At 45.6% G+C, this 17,782-nt stretch overlaps 1 protein-coding gene across 1 annotated transcript in view; it reads left to right on the top strand.

Annotated features, from left to right (window-relative positions):
* LOC146780157 (hydroperoxide isomerase ALOXE3-like) overlaps positions 1-17,782 on the top strand; it is a 401,982-nt gene that overhangs the window by 80,936 nt on the left and 303,264 nt on the right. Inside the window, exon 3 of the mRNA XM_085639147.1 lies at positions 3,567-3,651. Within this exon, the coding sequence (XP_085495273.1) occupies positions 3,567-3,651 (85 nt within the window). The remainder of the gene's footprint in view (positions 1-3,566; positions 3,652-17,782) is intronic.

The following is a 17,782-nucleotide window of genomic DNA, read 5'->3' as shown; positions in this document are numbered from 1 at the left end:
TAGAGAGAATTGCAATAGTCCAACCTGGAACCAACAAGGGCGACTGCAATCTGCTTGCGTGCTTGAAGAGACAAATAGCTGCGAATTCTGTTGAGCGTCCTGATCACGCCCCAGCAGGTCGAAACAGTCCGATTCACCTGTAAGGACATCGAGAGTGAGGTATCAAACACTACACCCAGATTTCTGGCAGATTGAGAGGGAGTGGGGCAGGTGCCAAGAGAAGAGGGCCACCACTCACTCGACCAGATATCTTGGTCCTTCCCAAAGATCAGGACCTCAGTCTTGTCGCCATTTAGCTTCAGGGAGTTGGTAACCATCCAATCTGCAACATGTTGCATACAGGACCTGAAGCTAAAGGCAGATGTTAAAACAGAGGACTGAGTTAGTGAAACCATGATCTGGGTGTCATCGGCGTATGATACCACCTCCATCCCCTGCGATCTTACTAGCCTAGCAAGGGGGGCCACGTAGATGTTGAACAGGGTCGGACTTAATGCCGACCCCTGTGGCACCCCACATTGCAGAGACTTTGCTGGGGAGAGGTGGTTGCCGAGCATCACTCTCTGTTCCCTATCAAGGAGAAAGGAGTTGAGGAGACTCAGGGCCGAGCCAGTGACACCTGCCTCCCTAAGCCGAGATGTTAGAATGGCAGGAGACAGAGTGTCGAATGCGGCTGTGAGGTCCAGTAGCACTAGAACAATAGTTTGTCCAACATCAACCTTGCGTCGGATGTTGTCGACTACAGAGGTGAGGGCAGATTCTGTGCTGTGATGTTTTCGAAATCCATGCTGGGTAATGTCAAGATACTCCGAAGCTTCAAGAAAAGAGGATAAATGGCGATTCAGGTGTGCTTCTAGAATTTTAGCGGGTGCAGGGAGCAGAGAGATAGGTCTAAAATTTTTCAAGAGGCCAGGATCGAGTGAGGGCTTCTTAAGAAGCGGCTTCACAATGGCCTTCTTCCATATTGATGGAAAAATACCTTGAACAATTGCCTTGTTCATCACCTCAAGTAGGGGAGGAAGGAGGCTGTTCCTACACTCTTTTTTTTGATTTTTGAGAGGCAATGGATCTAGTGGAGAGGAGGATTTCGTCTTGTCTAGAAGAAGATTCAAACCCTCCAGAGACATAGAAGGAAAAACAGAAAGGAGGCTGGAAGGGACTATATCCAGTGTCTCAAAAGAGCTTATGCCTGGAGGGAGATTTTCTGCCAAGGAGAGACGTTGTACTTCCAAGGAAGTATGAATATCAAAGATTTTTGTGTGAAAAAAGTCTGCAATGTCGTCACAGAGACGTTGAGAGCTAACTACGGGGTCTGGAAGTTGGAGGGAGCACAACGAATCAGCAATTTTAAAAAGCTCCCTAGAGGAGGTAAGTGAACTGGTAAGGTTGGAGAAGTATTCCTGCTTCTCCATTATCACTTTCTGCTTATACTCCCGTAGAGCAGACTTGTGGGCCTCCCTATCCATGGGATCCCAGGATTTCCTCCATCTCCTCTCACTGCTTCTACAGCCCTGTCTTAATACTCTGAGATGGTCCGAAAACCATGGCGCTGATGGTTTCCGCCGGGCTACATATCGCAAGGATGCAGGTGCAAGTTTTTCTACTGCATTAGTGATGGAATCGTGCAGATCTTGTGCTGCCTCCTCCGCGTCTTTTAAGGAGAGAGCCTCTGGTGTGGGAACAAGAGGGGCGAAAGCCTCATTCGTAAGGTTTCTAAAATTTCTTCTAGAAACGAAAGGGGTAATCCCTTTCTTAGTCGAATGCGAAGTAGAAAAGGCTAACTGCAGAGGAACCGCAAGATGATCTGTCCACACCAACGGTAAAGGTGTGCCGCTGGAGAGTCTTAGATCATTAGAGAAAACCCCATCAAGGATGTGACCTGCTATGTGAGTAGCATTGGTAACAAGCTGAATGAGATCACACGCTCCGAGTGATTCAACCAATGATATAGTATCCTTAGAGTGAACCTCATCAAGATGGAAGTTAAGGTCACCTAAAATGGTGAAGGAGGGCTTTCCGAAATAAGGTTCAAGGATTCTCAGTATGTCCAAGGCAAAATTAGCTCTGTGACCAGGCGGCCTATAAATCAGTATACCCGTAAAAGAGACTGAAGGGGCACATGTAATACAGAAGTATAGAGCTTCAAAGCAATCTTGGGGTGAAGAAAGTGGATTAATCGTACATAGAAGGGAAGATTTAATAAGAATGGCAATGCCTCCTCCTCTACGTTTAGGTCTATCATGTCTATGTAAAGAATAGCCCTCAGGAATGGCTAGCAGAAGGTCATGACCCGAGGAATCAGTGGCCCAGGTCTCTGTGATAAACACCCAGTCTGGCTGCCTTTCGTCCACAAAATCATGGAAGGCGAGATTATGTTTAACCCCTTCAGTGCCCATGACGAGCTGGACTCGTCATGGGCTGCAGTGGCGCTGTGCCCATGACGAGTCCAGCTCGTCATGAACTCCGCCCGCTAATGGAAGGCGCGGCACTGGGCGGGGAAAGGGGCGGGCATGCAAGGGGTTAATTAGCGAACGCGCATTCAATAGAAAACCAGTATTCTGAAAGGTTGTGGACTTAGAGGAAGAGGAACAGAGGCTAGTAGAACAGGTGACAAGGGGATGGAAAGAGGAAAAACAGACCGTACAACAGCGAGAATGTAATAACCCCAGCGGAGTAAAACAGTGTAGAGAAGGGCATGTGGGAGGTCTGAGGGACCGAAGCGCAGATGAAGAATAACGCATACATGTCTTACCAGGGAACGAAGGTACGAAAGCCAGGTCCAGCCCGACCTGCAGCCCGTCCTCAGCGCGGACGGGCGCAGACGGGCTGAACTCTGGCGTAACTCCGGCGGAAGACCGGCGACCCCGCTGCGCGATGACGCTGCGCGTCTGCATGACTGCCATTTATGGAGGTCGAGCCTCCTAGATGAAGACTAGAGCGCGAAATGGATCGTTCCTAACGCAAGATGGCCGCCACCGTGACAAGGGCGAGGGGCCCGCAAAAAAGCGGTGAGATAGTCCGATTAGAGTGCAAGTTGAGATGACAGCAGTGCAGGTAAGCAAGGACAGTTATTAAAAACCAGGAATACTTTAGAAACGAAAACTAACGAAGTATAGAGAAACGGGGATTTAAAAACAGCAATAGCTGTACAATAGTCGAGCGCTGCACGCTAATGCGCTGAGTTACACGCTAATGCGCCGAGCTAGTAGACAGAGGTAGTTGTTAAGAGCAAGGAATACAATAAAGTAAAACAAACCAAAATACAAAAAGCGGGAGTTTAAAAACAGCAAGAGCTATACACTAGTCAAGCGCTGCACGCTAATGCGCTAAGCTGGAGCACTGGGCACTGTATAGAAGGGAAATGTACCACATATGGGCCTTGGATAATTCAAATATGTTTTTTTTAATACTAACCATATCTGCCTGAGAAAAACCTAACTTGTATCAATTCACCTTTCTTGCAGTTTGCTAGAAATCTAATTCCATTTCATGTAACGTTTAAGTGATATTTTCTATTACTTCTATTAAAGCCTGCACTGAACATCAATATTTTCTTTTATGAGCAGCTACCCTGGCCTCTTCGGAAATTCACAACACCCTCCTCCTAGAGAGGAGAGAGAATGAGCTAAAAGAAAGACGAGAGACCTACAAGTGAGTTATTTTGTGTTATCTGAACTTGTTTAGCGCTAAAACATTAATAACTGAGATACAACTCACTCTGTGGTTTATAGCCAGTACTCACCTTCCTAAGAGGACATCATAACACTTTCAGCACTTTAATGATCTGAATTTTGCAGATAAACTATTAACATAAGTAATTTATAAGTAGCTAAACACTTAGGGGCTGATTACGATGTCGTTCGCAAAGGCTCCGAATGGGATTCAGTTTTGCAGAATCCGATTCGGAACCCTTGTTTCTGAACGAATCATACACATTTCCCAACGACCGATTATGATGCCCGGAAACCATACGAGCAGTCCGAATTGTTTCTGAAAGGCATTCAGGCAGCCCGAGTCTTTCAGAGCAGATTCGTACAGCTCTTTGGACTAGGTTTCCGGGCGAGCGATTGCGATTACCTATTCAAACAGCCATTCAGATTTGGTCAGCCCGACATGAAACGGCTGTCAGAATCTGTCTTTGGGGGCCCATTGCGGAACCCCTTCACCGAGAGGTGTATGAATGGGGCACGTGGGGGCACCCAAAGGACTCCTCTTCCCAACCATGCACATTGTGGCAGGCACCATGGGCTGCCTGATACAGGGTGCAAGGTTTTCCCCAACCACACCTTTTTTTATTGGGAGCCTGTGTTCTCGTTCAGAACACAGACTCCCATTGAAGTTAATATGAGTCTGACCGAACGTTTTGGGAAGCATTGTAATTGATTGTCTGGTCTCGCAGGACCCAATTAGTTTGGAAACAAGTCAGAGGCCGATTCATATAGAACAGTTTCCTAACAACATCATAATTGGCCCCTAAATAGTATTTAAGGAAAGATTTTTGTTTTGTGGGAAGTGTATTTTCTTCAGTCAGCATTGATGTTTTGTTGTGTCATGGGCGACCTGATTCACTGTACAACAGGAACTTGGGTTGCTTAAACTCCTTTCAGAGAGAGTCAGCCTCTCTCTCCGATTCTTTACACCATTATTACACTGTTGGACTTGACCCTTTTGGCAGGGTAATCCCTGAACTTTTTGCCTTCCTACTTGCCTTTTTTATGACATGATGTTGGTGGTTTTAGGACTCTGGGCACTTTAGCACAGCTGTCCAGTGTAAAGTGTGTTTGCTCTCCATGGTAAACATGGTAAGATTGATCTACACCTGTTTGGCATATTTAATTTACCTGTCAGTCGCTTGTAAAGAGGTATCTCAGATACCCGGGGCCGGTAAATTAAACGCTACTGCTTTGTTCGCCATAAGTTGGCAGGGTATGCTCAGACGTGAGTCCCTTGCTCACTTTGCCACTGGATTCAAGCAAGCCTGGCTGAAGACGGCTGGAATGCCAGAAACCGGTCCAAGGAAGCTTGCTTCCGGTCCAGGGAAGACATGGCTTGGCAGTGCGGGCTGGGCTGTTCCCATGAGGCACAGGGTCAGACTGATTTGCATATGGCCATGTCTGAACTGGGGTGGCAGAGTGGGCTAAAGAACGGTGATGGATTAAACCCAGATCAGTTGACTGGGGGTGAGTGTTTGCAATGTTCAACACTCCGTCCATCATTTCCTTTGGTTTTTGCTTTGTTCGCCATAAGTTGGCACGGTATGCTCAGACGTGAGTCCCTTGCTCACTTTGCCACTGGATTCAAGCAAGCCTGGCTGAAGACGGCTGAAATGCCAGAAACCGGTCCTAGGAAGCTTGTTTCCGGTCCAGGGAAGACATGGCTTGGCAGTTCGTGCTGGACTGTTCCCATGAGGCACAGGGTCAGACTGATTTGCATATGGCCATGTCTGAACTGGGGTGGCAGAGTGGACTAAAGAACGGTGATGGATTAAACTCAGATCAGTTGACTGGGGGTGAGTGTTTGCAATGTTCAACACTCCGTCCATCATTTCCTTTGGTTTTTGCTTTGTTCGCCATAAGTTGGCAGGGTATGCTCAGACGTGAGTCCCTTGCTCACTTTGCCACTGGATTCAAGCAAGCCTGGCTGAAGACAGCTGAAATGCCAGAAACCAGTCCTAGGAAGCTTGTTTCCGGTCCAGGGAAGACATGGCTTGGCAGTTCGGGCTGGACTGTTCCCATGAGGCACAGGGTCAGACTGATTTGCATATGGCCATGTCTGAACTGCGGTGGCAGAGTGGGCTAAAGAACGGTGATGGATTAAACCCAGATCAGTTGACTGGGGGTGAGTGTTTGCAATGTTCAACACTCCGTCCATAATTTCCTTTGGTTTTTGCTTTGTTCGCCATAAGTTGGCAGGGTATGCGCAGACGTGAGTCCCTTGCTCACTTTGCCACTGGATTCAAGCAAGCCTGGCTGAAGACGGCTGAAATGCCAGAAACCGGTCCTAGGAAGCTTGTTTCCGGTCCTGGGAAGACATGGCTTGGCAGTTCGGGCTGGACTGTTCCCATGAGGCACAGGGTCAAACTGATTTGCATATGGCCATGTCTGAACTGGGGTGGCAGAGTGGGCTAAAGAACGGTGATGGATTAAACCCAGATCAGTTGACTGGGGGTGAGTGTTTGCAATGTTCAACACTCCGTCCATCATTTCCTTTGGTTTTTGCTTTGTTTGCCATAAGTTGGCAGGGTATGCTCAGACGTGAGTCCCTTGCTCACTTTGCCACTGGATTCAAGCAAGCCTGGCTGAAGACGGCTGAAATGCCAGAAACCGGTCCTAGGAAGCTTGTTTCCGGTCCAGGGAAGACATGGCTTGGCTGTTCGGGCTGGACTGTTCCCATGAGGCACAGGGTCAGACTGATATGCATAAGGCCATGTCTGAACTGGGGTGGCAGAGTGGGCTAAAGAACGGTGATGGATTAAACCCAGATCAGTTGACTGGGGGTGAGTGTTTGCAATGTTCAACACTCCGTCCATCATTTCCTTTGGTTTTTGCTTTGTTCGCCATAAGTCGGCAGGGTATGCGCAGACGTGAGTCCCTTGCTCACTTTGCCACTGGATTCAAGCAAGCCTGGCTGAAGACGGCTGAAATGCCAGAAACCGGTCCTAGGAAGCTTGTTTCCGGTCCATGGAAGACATGGCTTGGCAGTTCGGGCTGGACTGTTCCCATGAGGCACAGGGTCAGACTGATTTGCATATGGCCATGTCTGAACTGGGGTGGCTGAGTGGGCTAAAGAACGGTGATGGATTAAACCCAGATCAGTTGACTGGGGGTGAGTGTTTGCAATGTTCAACACTCCGTCCATCATTTCCTTTGGTTTTTGCTTTGTTCGCCATAAGTTGGCAGGGTATGCTCAGACGTGAGTCCCTTGCTCACTTTGCCACTGGATTCAAGCAAGCCTGGCTGAAGACGGCTAAAATGCCAGAAACCGGTCCTAGGAAGCTTGTTTCCGGTCCAGGGAAGACAAGTCTTGGCAGTTCGGGCTGGACTGTTCCCATGAGGCACAGGCTCAGACTGATTTGTATATGGCCATGTCTGAACTGGGGTGGCAGAGTGGGCTAAAGAACGGTGATGGATTAAACCCAGATCAGTTGACTGGGGGTGAGTGTTTGCAATGTTCAACACTCCGTCCATCATTTCCTTTGGTTTTTGCTTTGTTCGCCATAAGTTGGCAGGGTATGCTCAGACATGAATCCCTTGCTCACTTTGCCACTGGAGTCAAGCAAGCCTGGCTGAAGATGGCTGAAATGCAGAAACCGGTCCTAGGAAGCTTGTTTCCGGTCCAGGGAAGGCATGGCTTGGCAGTTCGGGCTGGACTGTTCCCATGAGGCACAGGGTCAGACTGATTTGCATATGGCCATGTCTGAACTGGGGTGGCAGAGTGGGCTAAAGAACGGTGATGGATTAAACCCAGATCAGTTGACTGGGGGTGAGTGTTTGCAATGTTCAACACTCCGTCCATCATTTCCTTTGGTTTTTGCACTGGTGGGCTTGCAGCGCTGATTGAGCCACCCACCAAATTAGCCTTTCAAACCTATCTCTGGCCTATGCTATTTCAGGGCCTGTGTGCACAGTGTTACTGTCGCTGTGACGTGGCACCTAAAGTGTGTGCCATGTCTCTGACCCCCATTTTACTACATGTCATTCACCCCTAAAGTAGGCCCTAGCTAGCTCCATGGGCAGCGTTTATAGTTGGTAAAAGGTAGGACATGTACCTAAAGTGTGTGACATGTTCTGGTAGTGACAACCCGCCATTTCGGTTTCTCACTGCTATGGGGCTGCACTCCCATAGGAATGCATTGGAGATTCCCTGATAAGTGTTTCAATGGTAATTCCTCATATGAGAGGAGCAGCGTGGTCACGTTTGGTATGGTTGGAATAGTAATAACAAATGCTGCACAATGGTGTGCGCATATTAATTATCACTATTTTAGAAATGCCACTTCTAGAAGTTGGTATTTCTGTGTGCTATGTGTCTGCCTGCCTGGTGTGGATTGCATGTCTGGCTTTGGAGTAGCATGGGCTGGTGAGGTGTGTGTCGCTCCAGGAGGGGCAATGTGGGTCAGCGCTAGGCTGAATAGGGCATCTGAACTTTTGGAGTAGTGGGAGGAGTAGTCCCCTGACCCTGAATTGGTCTGTGCCTGCCTAGGTGAATGCTGGCTCCGCCCCCCTGTGGTGTGTCTGATGGCACAGCCCCAATCTCACAAAGAAGGGTATGACAACTGTAAAGAAAGTGCTCCACACTCCCCAGAACCAGTCAGGACTGGTTCCCCCCAAGCCCTGTGCCATGGCAGACAAAGAGAATGTTGGTATAAATATTGGGACTGTGACCCCATGAAAGTGTTGTGCTTTTGTGCTTCGAGGCGACTTGCTGCTGCTGGGCCCCAGGAGGAACCGTCATGAGGGACTGCCTCCCTGCTGGAAGGCCCTGTGTGCTGGCCTGCCTGGGCCCAGCCTTTGCCCCTGGAACGTTGGACCTGAGCACCCTGTGTGTGCTAAAATATCTCTCCCAGGATGGGGAGAGTGCTGGTGCCTTTGCAGAGCTGAGTGATGAACTGCTTTGAGGAAATCCCGATGTGGGTATTCCCCCACATTGCTGGCTTTTTGCGGGAACCCAACCCGCATTTTGCCAAGCGAGCGGGAGCCCACCTCGCATCTCGATGTGCTTTGGTGGGAGCCCACCCAGCATTAATGCCTGTTTAAAAAGCGGGTGCCCACCCCGCATTTCACCGCTGAGAATAGGCACCGCCCAGAAGACAGGCATTTTGCCTGGTTGTGGGCGGGGCTGCAGGAGCGAGACGCCACTGATCTTCCGGCGGGAGCCAAGAGAGGAGTGAGAGGTGACGCCTGGCTTTGGTGCAAGCCTTAGCCAACCAGAAATCCCATTTCTAACATGCACCTACTGATAAATGTCTATAGAGCTTCAAAAGGCCTATTCCCAGTAGAAAAAATAAGGAGCAGTGCAATCTTACAAATAAGTGTACTAGGGTAATGGTGTAAGTCACACCTTCAGCTCCACTTCACCTGTTGCCCACCTCCCCTAGTCTTTCTTGAGATGTTCTCATAAATGTACTCTTGCATCAAGCACTTAGTCCCTAGTAGCAGTCATCATACCCCAAGGATATGAATGATCCCCATGTTCTGTTGAACCGTCCACTTTTAAAAAGATAAGACAAATGTGAACCCGGCTGTTGTCTTGACAAAATCTTACCAATGTCCAGACTGAAACATTGTCTACACTAGTAAGTGGTATATTTTGGACCTCCCATTGCAACTCTTGTGTACTCTCCTCTATGACTGATGCCATACACTCTGTTTTAATTTTCTGTTTGGTGCATGTTGAATTATGTAGCTCCTAAGAATCATCAGTGATCCCAAGGCCCAACTTACATTTGGGAACTCTGTATCATTCTTGGCTGTGTTTTTGTTGTACATCACATTGTCCAAAAACAAATGAACCAAAATGTAACCTTTTGAATGTATGTCTCATGCAACTGTATGCTGTTTTATTTCATCCACCATGGGCACCAATCTCGCTGCTGTGGCTAGGTGACCTGCTGCTTCACATTTCAAAGGACTTCCTGGGCATGCAGGGGCTACCAGCAACATTGGGCTTGCCTCACTGAATTTATACACACAGTACTTGAAACTGCCAATAGACACACAACTGGTCATACAACATAGACCATCAGCTACAGGCATTGAACCATTAGGTACTTATTGGTGATGGCGAAGTAATCATGTGTTGGGCTCTGAGTGTCATGTGTTCAGCTGAGGGCTATTGTTGGGGCTTCCTTTATTAAGGATTTTCCTTCCGATACTGTTCCTCCGTCTGCATATTACTTACCATTTCCTCCACACTCAGGAACCATTTGCATGGTCTGAATATCAAACATGTCCTGCAATTAAATGACATGGTGAAATTTCAGATTTTATGGAACAGCACCATCCTAATTGTTTCTTTATTGCGAATCATGGATAATTATTGAAACATCTATGCCTGATTGGATATATCCATTGATCCACAAATCAAATAATTTACTCATGAACAGAGGTTCTCCTTCAAGGATTATCATGTGTTGGATTTCCAAAACTATCTTCCTGTAGCCAGCCATATGAATTGACATATGCTAGACACAATCTTCTGCAAACATTCCCCAACAATCATTAAAGAAGTTGCTCCAAATCTATCATCTGACCATCTTTTACTTTAGTTTTTTAAATAACTGGAGCGCAGTACACTGTCCATGCAAGACTCTACATACTTTAGCCGGATGAGTTTGCAATTTAAAGTGTCTGTTAAGCACTAAATGCATTTGTTTTCTCACTTTTATTTAAATTTTAGTTTTATTTCCTTGTAGCAAATCAGGCAAAGAAGCTTTCCTGATAGGCACACGAGCAGTTGGTTTGCAGTTCTATTTTTAATGCATCCACTCCACTTGTGTGTGCCTCTCAGCATTATCTACACCCCTCGAATGTAAAGTGCTTTAGATGTTTAGTGGGCACCGCCCCTTTAACATGGGAACCAAAAAAAATCTACTGCCGTGCGACAGTAGTGTGCCAAACATGGACCTAAGGCAAGCCGGTCTGCGCACAGCCTCCTTCTATACCCAAAGCCCTTCTGCCCCAGAAACCAGAACTACACTTTATTCCCAAAAACTTGCTGGCAATCATTTGATCTTAAATCAGACTTTTGGTTAGCAGGAGTAGTAGGACTTCTTCTTCAAAAAGCAACAATTTTGCCTGCTGTCTTATGAATGTCAGATCACTTCTCAAATTCAACGTCTACAACTCAGACTTTATATCCACAAATAATCGTGATATAATGTCCAGTATTGAAACTTGGAAACATGATTCCACCATGCCTGATATTGCCTTTGCAGTCCAGAAGTTCTACTCCATAGTGCATCAAGAGCGCACACATTGACTAGAAGTAGGGCTGTCCTGCTGCTTATCAGTTTGTTGATTAACATCAATTTATCTCAGGCAGAGGGATTGATGTTTTGGTCAACATGGATCCACCTGCTCTTTTTCTGAAACCCTAGTGTATAGTACTACATGGAACTCCAGTCACTTCATACCTACTTTAGCTTAGCCATCTGTGACTTTTATTCTCAAGTATACAAAGTTTTCCATTCGGGATATTATAACATTTGTGTTGAAAAACCTGTTGATGTGTATGCTACACAACTCTAGATGCGTTGCATGCATTAAACGTACTACAGACTTACTACAGCAAGTCATCTTACTGATATAAAGAGAGTCACACATCAAACTTCATTTTCATCAACATGCACAACATTCAATTTTACCCCCATTCCCCTTTTATAGTCAGATCATTAAAAGTCCCTTTTCAACTTACTGACACTATCCCCTGTCCAGGACCAACAATTTAAATGGTCAAAAGTTGATCAAAGAGTAATTCTGACAGTTTAGCCAAAGCTTTCACTCCAGTTCTGCTGTCCTTTATAAGACTTGCGGTCAGATGGTGCTATTGGCTTTATCTCGTGGGTATCAATGGTGTTTGACACCATTCCTCATCTCAAATGTAGGAAAACATCCAGTGACAGTCCAGCCACCCTAGAGTATTCCGATACTCTAAGAGCATCTAAAAGCCAAATTACAAGAAGAACACAATTTTGGCATTGATTATAACACTGAGTCCTGAGTGAATGCCACATGTTATACAGATAATACACCGCTTAATAATCTAAATACATTTTCGCTATTATAAAATCCATCTTGAAGCTGTCTGTCTATGTAACTTAGTTATCTATTCTTCTCAAGAGTTATGTGAGAATCTGGCTACGTTAAAAAAAAATTGCATCCATCCACAATAATTTCACCAAAGCAACCTTCTCTTGAAGATGTTTCCTTCCTAAATACAACTTCCACCGCACTTACCGGTGTCTCCTTAAGCAATTTCAAGTTCAGTCAAAGAACCTCTTTATGCTATAACCTCTTCTTATTCAGGCAGCTCATGTGATATTTACCTCTGTGTATTTTCAGCACAGGTATGAATTCTACTGGTCTAACTAAGTCTTTGTCAGTTGTTTTGACATACCCCTTATTACAGCCACTGTTCTGGTGTCTCAGAAACAAGCTTACAGGATATAATTACTTAAAAACAAACATCTGTTGACCCCTGCGTGTACGCCAATTTCAGGCTAATTTCTGACTCCCATTAACATCTACAATTCTGGAGCAAATGGTGAACAACCAACTGTCAGGCTACTTGGGATCCAACTTCTCTTGGACTCCTGGCAATCTGGCTTCAGGTTGCATCACCTGTGGCAGTCATGGAACATTTTCGAGTCAAACTGCATCACAGTGGCTCATCTATCTTGATTTTACTTGATCTGTCTGCTACCTTTGACATGGTGTCACCCCTTTTCTACTTGTGCACCTACACATGTTGTTACTTCCACTGCAATCTTATTTGTCTCACTTAGAATCCTCAGAAAAGGTCTGTCACATCTACCTTCTACTACCATCAAGACTGTATTGCATACCATGATAACAGCTAGGAAATTTAGGCCTTCCATTCTACATATTATAAGACCTGCATTCTGTTTATAATGCCATAGTACACCTTATCTAGAATATCCCTAGATATCATTCCATCTCTCCTCATTACAAAATGTTCTTTTTCCAATCCAAAGTTGTTCCACTTCTTTCCTCATCACATTACTGAATATGCTTCTATCGGTATGATTTGTAGCTTGAAGTTATCATTATTGAGTATTTTTAATCACAGCTTACAGTAACTACACATGACCACACAAAGACAAAGTCAGAACAGATTTAACCAGAAGGGAAGTCATAGGGTATAAGACAATGAAGACTGTATTCAGTTCATGAACATTACAGATAGGTAAGCAACATAATAGCTCCTCATGCTCTTCCCTGTCCCGGTCGTTTTTAAAGAAATGGCATGCCCTTCATTACTAAAATGAAAAATAAAAAAAACAAAATCACCACCTGTAACCCATTAATAAATTATTAGGTAGAAATAAAAAATGCAGTACTAAGGGCAGTGCTTTAAGTCCCAATGCCCAAGACTAAATTGCCCACCTCTAATTTGTGGTTCATGATAAATCTAAAGGTGGCTGATCAGGTTGATGCTCAACACATGTTCTACCATGAACCCCCTTTAGCCTCTACCTTGGAATGGATTTTAATGTAGTATATCTCTCAAGATCCTGTACAGGAGATTCCCATTAAAGGTACATAAGCTATAGTGATGACTGTCTTCACTCAGAAACTGGATTTCTAGATTAAAATTGATGATGAGGCTCGCTGTCCAAACTATGGTACCTTAAGCAGACAGATGCCATGCGCTGCACTTTAGACTTTGCCAGATTGTCTTGGTAAAGGTGGGAAGATGAAAATGTTTTCTGAATAAAATCTGGACCAGCTCAATTGACCAATGGATCAGAAAAATCTCTGAGGTAAGGAGACCTAGTGATTTAAGAGACCAATTGCGCATATGCTGAACCAACATGTTATGTTATGTTATATTAAAGGCACTTGTTAAGCACACGTACACCAAACAGTTTCATGGCGCTGGAGTCAAAGGGGAGGATGCAGCGGTTGGGAGTTAACTAGTCATACGCCTGGGAGAACAGCCAGGTCTTGAGCTGTTTCCCGAACTGTACATAAGAAGTCACAGACCGCAGCTCAACAGGAAGCGAGTTCCAAAATTGCAGGGCCACAACCGCAAATCTTAGTCCCCCGTGTTTCTTGTATTTAAATGGTGGAATAGCCAGCAAATTCAAGTTGGAAGAGCGCAAATCCCGAGAAGGAGTATAGCGCTGAATCCTGGAAGAGATGAATGCTGAACTATTATCAAAGAGGGCTTTGAAGATGGTACATCCCAGCTTGAAGGCACAATGTTTAGCCACAGGAAGCCAATGTAGACTCTTTATCAGCGGTCTAACATAGGACCGTCTGGGCTGACGAAAAATCAGCCTGGCTGCTTGGTTCTGAACCAGCTGTAAGCGATGTAGCAGATATGCTGGGATACCAACATACAATGAGTTGGCATAATCAACATGAGAGATTACCAGAGCTAGGATGACCAAGGTCAGGGCTTCAGTGGTCAAGGATCTACTGATCTTCTGAAATCTTCGCAATTGAAAGAAGCAAGCAGAGAACACTGAGCTAATCTGGGCTTTCATCAACAGATCATTACTGATTACAATGCCCAATCTTTTGGTAGAGCCGGCTGGGGGATGGAGAATTTCCCAGCAAAGGAGGCCAACATTTGGAAATCCAAGGGTTGGCTGACCCACCCGTAAGGATTAGCTCGGTTTTATCAGGGTTCAAATTTAGTTGATTGCTATTCATCCATTCACTGATGAGGTTCAGAGTGGATTGAAAATTAGACACATCCCTGCAGATGAGTTGATATCAAATACTAACTGAAGGTCGTCAGCGTGGTTACAGGTTTCAACCTTTTTTTCTCTCAAAGAGCAAATCAAGAGTAGTAAGTCCAGGTTAAATAAAAGGGGTGAAAGGGAAGAACCCTGAGGTACCCCACAGGTCACTTTCAATTTATTAGAAGAAAAGTTGGCAAGGCGAACCGCGTGAAGTCGGTTGCTGAGAAAAGAAGAGAGCCACTTCAACGCCAGACCCTGGATCCCTGCATTGCTGACACGGTCAATCAGGAGATCATGATCGACCGTGTTGAATGCAGCTGACAGATCAAGGAGGACCAGGGCCTGGGTGATACCTTTGTCGGCCCCCCTTCTGAGCTCGTCCATAACTGTAAGGATAACTGACTCAGTTGAGTGTGCAGGTCTAAAACCTACCTGATGAGGGTCAAGAAAATGAGAGTGTTCAATGGAAGAACTGAGGCAGTTTGCTACATGAGCTTCTAGGATTTTTCCTAAATAGGGCAGCAAAGAGGTGGGACCATAGTTGATAAGAATCAGAGGGTCTGAGCTAGGTTTCTTTAGAATCGGAAGAATTTCCGCACTTTTGAATGTATTAGGGACTATACCCAGCTTGAGAGAATTGTTCAGGAGTGTAAGAGGAGGGTTTGGGCAAGTAAGAAAGGCTTTCCACAGAATGTGAGGGGGACAGCTATCAGTAGGGGAGCCGGCACCAACCTTATTCAGCAAATCAAAGAATACCTCCCTTGAGATCGGAGGAATTTGATCAAGTATACATGGGTTTGTGTGTCTAAGCGGTGAGAGCGTAGAAGAAGTATGAGTAGAAATGCTGGCCTTAATAGTGGCAATTTTATCAATAAAGTAGGAGTTGAGAGAGCCACATAAGGATTGTGAAGGGACAGGTTTCGCCGTGGCGCTGTCTGGTTTAGCAAGCTCATCTACTATAGAGAAGATATCCTTGGACTTGTTTGCCGAGTTTAAGATTTTTATGGAGAAGTAGTCTGCCTTAGTATGAAGAATAGCGTTTTTATATTCTTTAAGCTGGTTTAAGAATATAATTATTTGTCTGAGGAATAGTGGAGTCTCCAAATACGTTCTGCTTGCCTTAAGGCAAGTTTTTTCGATTTTAAGTAGTCGAAGAACCACCTTTGGACGTCATGGGGTCTCATGATTTTCGTTTTCCTTATGGGAGCAACACTGTCACTGGCAGATTCAAGCCATGTCTTAATACTTTCTGCCTGATTGTGAAGTGACTCCTGAGCTGGCGGGGCGTGGCAGTTAGCAGTGAACAAAATTCAGCAATATTTGTGCACTTCCAGTTTTTTGACAGAGTAAAAAGTGCTAAGTATGAAAAGTTTTAAAGGAACCCCGGAGGTCGATATGAAGTGATATTCATGCTAGAAAGGATTGACTTTTGATCCCAAGGCGGAGACCAGGAAGTTAAGTTAAGGAAACAACCTTCAAAATCAATGTAACAATGAAAAGCACCACTCCGACCACGTAGAGGTTAAGTCATGGACTCCACTGACATGTCTCCTTGCCCTTGAACTTGTTCAATACACCAGATAGAAGATTGCTTTGATAGTCCACAAATTGATTAAAATACCTTGGTCAGACCTTTCGGACATTCTGGATAAGATACCTCCCCCAAAAGATAGAAATCCAGAAGACTGATCAATTATTCAACCTTCCTTCATCAAGCCCCTTAAAGCTTATACCTTTGAGAGATCAACGAGGTTACTTATCCAAAGATCTATCAAATTCCAGTGAAGATGTGGTCTTAACCAGTTTCCTCCCTTCTATTATGATAAGAGGAATAAAGTTATAAATTGTGAGGTCAAGTGGGCTGATCTGATGAAGCATCCAATGTTGAGCATGGTTATTCCTTTAAAGTTTTAGCCCTTGACACTTGTTGTGTGTATTTGGGGGGTTAAAACAAGGTGTTGAATAATAAGCTTTGGAGTAAGTGAAGTGTGGTGTTGGCAAGTGGTGCAACCACTTCAGTTGTTTAGCCTAATGTCCCATTTCAGTTTCAGCTTTAGTGATTGATGGAGGAAGCTTATTTTGTTGAGTGATGGTTAGGGAGCATAAGGCGAAATGATCTGTCAGAATCCATGACTCAGGAAGACTGGATGGTGGCAGTGATGTGGTAGTCAACACTGAGAATGAGAACTCAAGTTTGAGTGTAGCTTTCTCTGGACAAATGAAAAAGCAATCTGTTGGATGAGAGCATGCAGTTAATATGGGTTCTAAGGGTGGTAAGAAAGACTGTCTCATAATCAAGTAGAGTATCGCAAGAAATTCAAATAGCAGCAGAATTAGGCAACGTTGTATTTATCCTAATAATTATGTGTGTTATTAAAATTTGTGTAGGTGAACGGGAGATGTGTGATGTGCTTTACTGTGTCTACTTACTTTAGGCATATATACTTGTGTTAATGTGGTTCACTTTTCATACTTACTTTGAGGTTATCTCACACTCCAGCACAAACCCTTATTTATGGCATAGACTGTGTGGTGTTCCAGGATGCCGATGGTCAGCTAGTTGCGATGGACATCTGTTCTGCTTGGGTTTTCGGATCAGATAGAACCCGCTCATCAGAGCCTCACTAACCCAGCCAGAACGTTACCCCCTCCCTAGACCCTATTTACAATCCTGCAACCACATATATCTATCATCTAAGGACAGGGGATTCCTACTATGCATACCAAGACCTCACAATCGGCGGCCTCGCGATCCCATACGGATCCAGACCTTTCTGCCCATACGACAGTATCACAAGTGGCGGCCTCACGGTCCCATACGAACCCAGACCTCTCTACCCAGACGGCAGTCTCAGCACAATCGGCGGCCTCGCGATCCCATACAGATCCAGACCTCTCTGCCCATACGACAGTATCACAGGTGGCGGCCTCGCGGTCCCATACGAACCCAGACCTCTCTGCCCATACGACAGTATCACAAGTGGCGGCCTCGCGGTCCCATACGAACCCAGACCTCTCTACCCAGACGGCAGTATCAGCACAATCGGCGGCCTCGCGATCCCATACGGATCCAGACCTCTCTGCCCATACGACAGTATCACAGGTGGCGGCCTCGCGGTCCCATACGAACCCAGACCTCTCTGCCCATACGACAGTATCACAAGTGGCGGCCTCGCGGTCCCATACGAACCCAGACCTCTCTGCCCATACGACAGTATCACAAGTGGCAGCCTCGCGGTCCCATACGAACCCAGACCTCTCTGCCCATACGACAGTATCAGCACAATCGGCGGCCTCGCGATCCCCTACGAATCCAGACCTCTCTACCTAGACGGCAGTCTCATACGA

This window comes from Triturus cristatus, chromosome 12 (assembly GCF_964204655.1).
Source record: "Triturus cristatus chromosome 12, aTriCri1.1, whole genome shotgun sequence".
Taxonomy (NCBI): Eukaryota; Metazoa; Chordata; class Amphibia; order Caudata; family Salamandridae; genus Triturus; species Triturus cristatus.
This window is presented reverse-complemented; position numbering and strand designations above follow the sequence as displayed.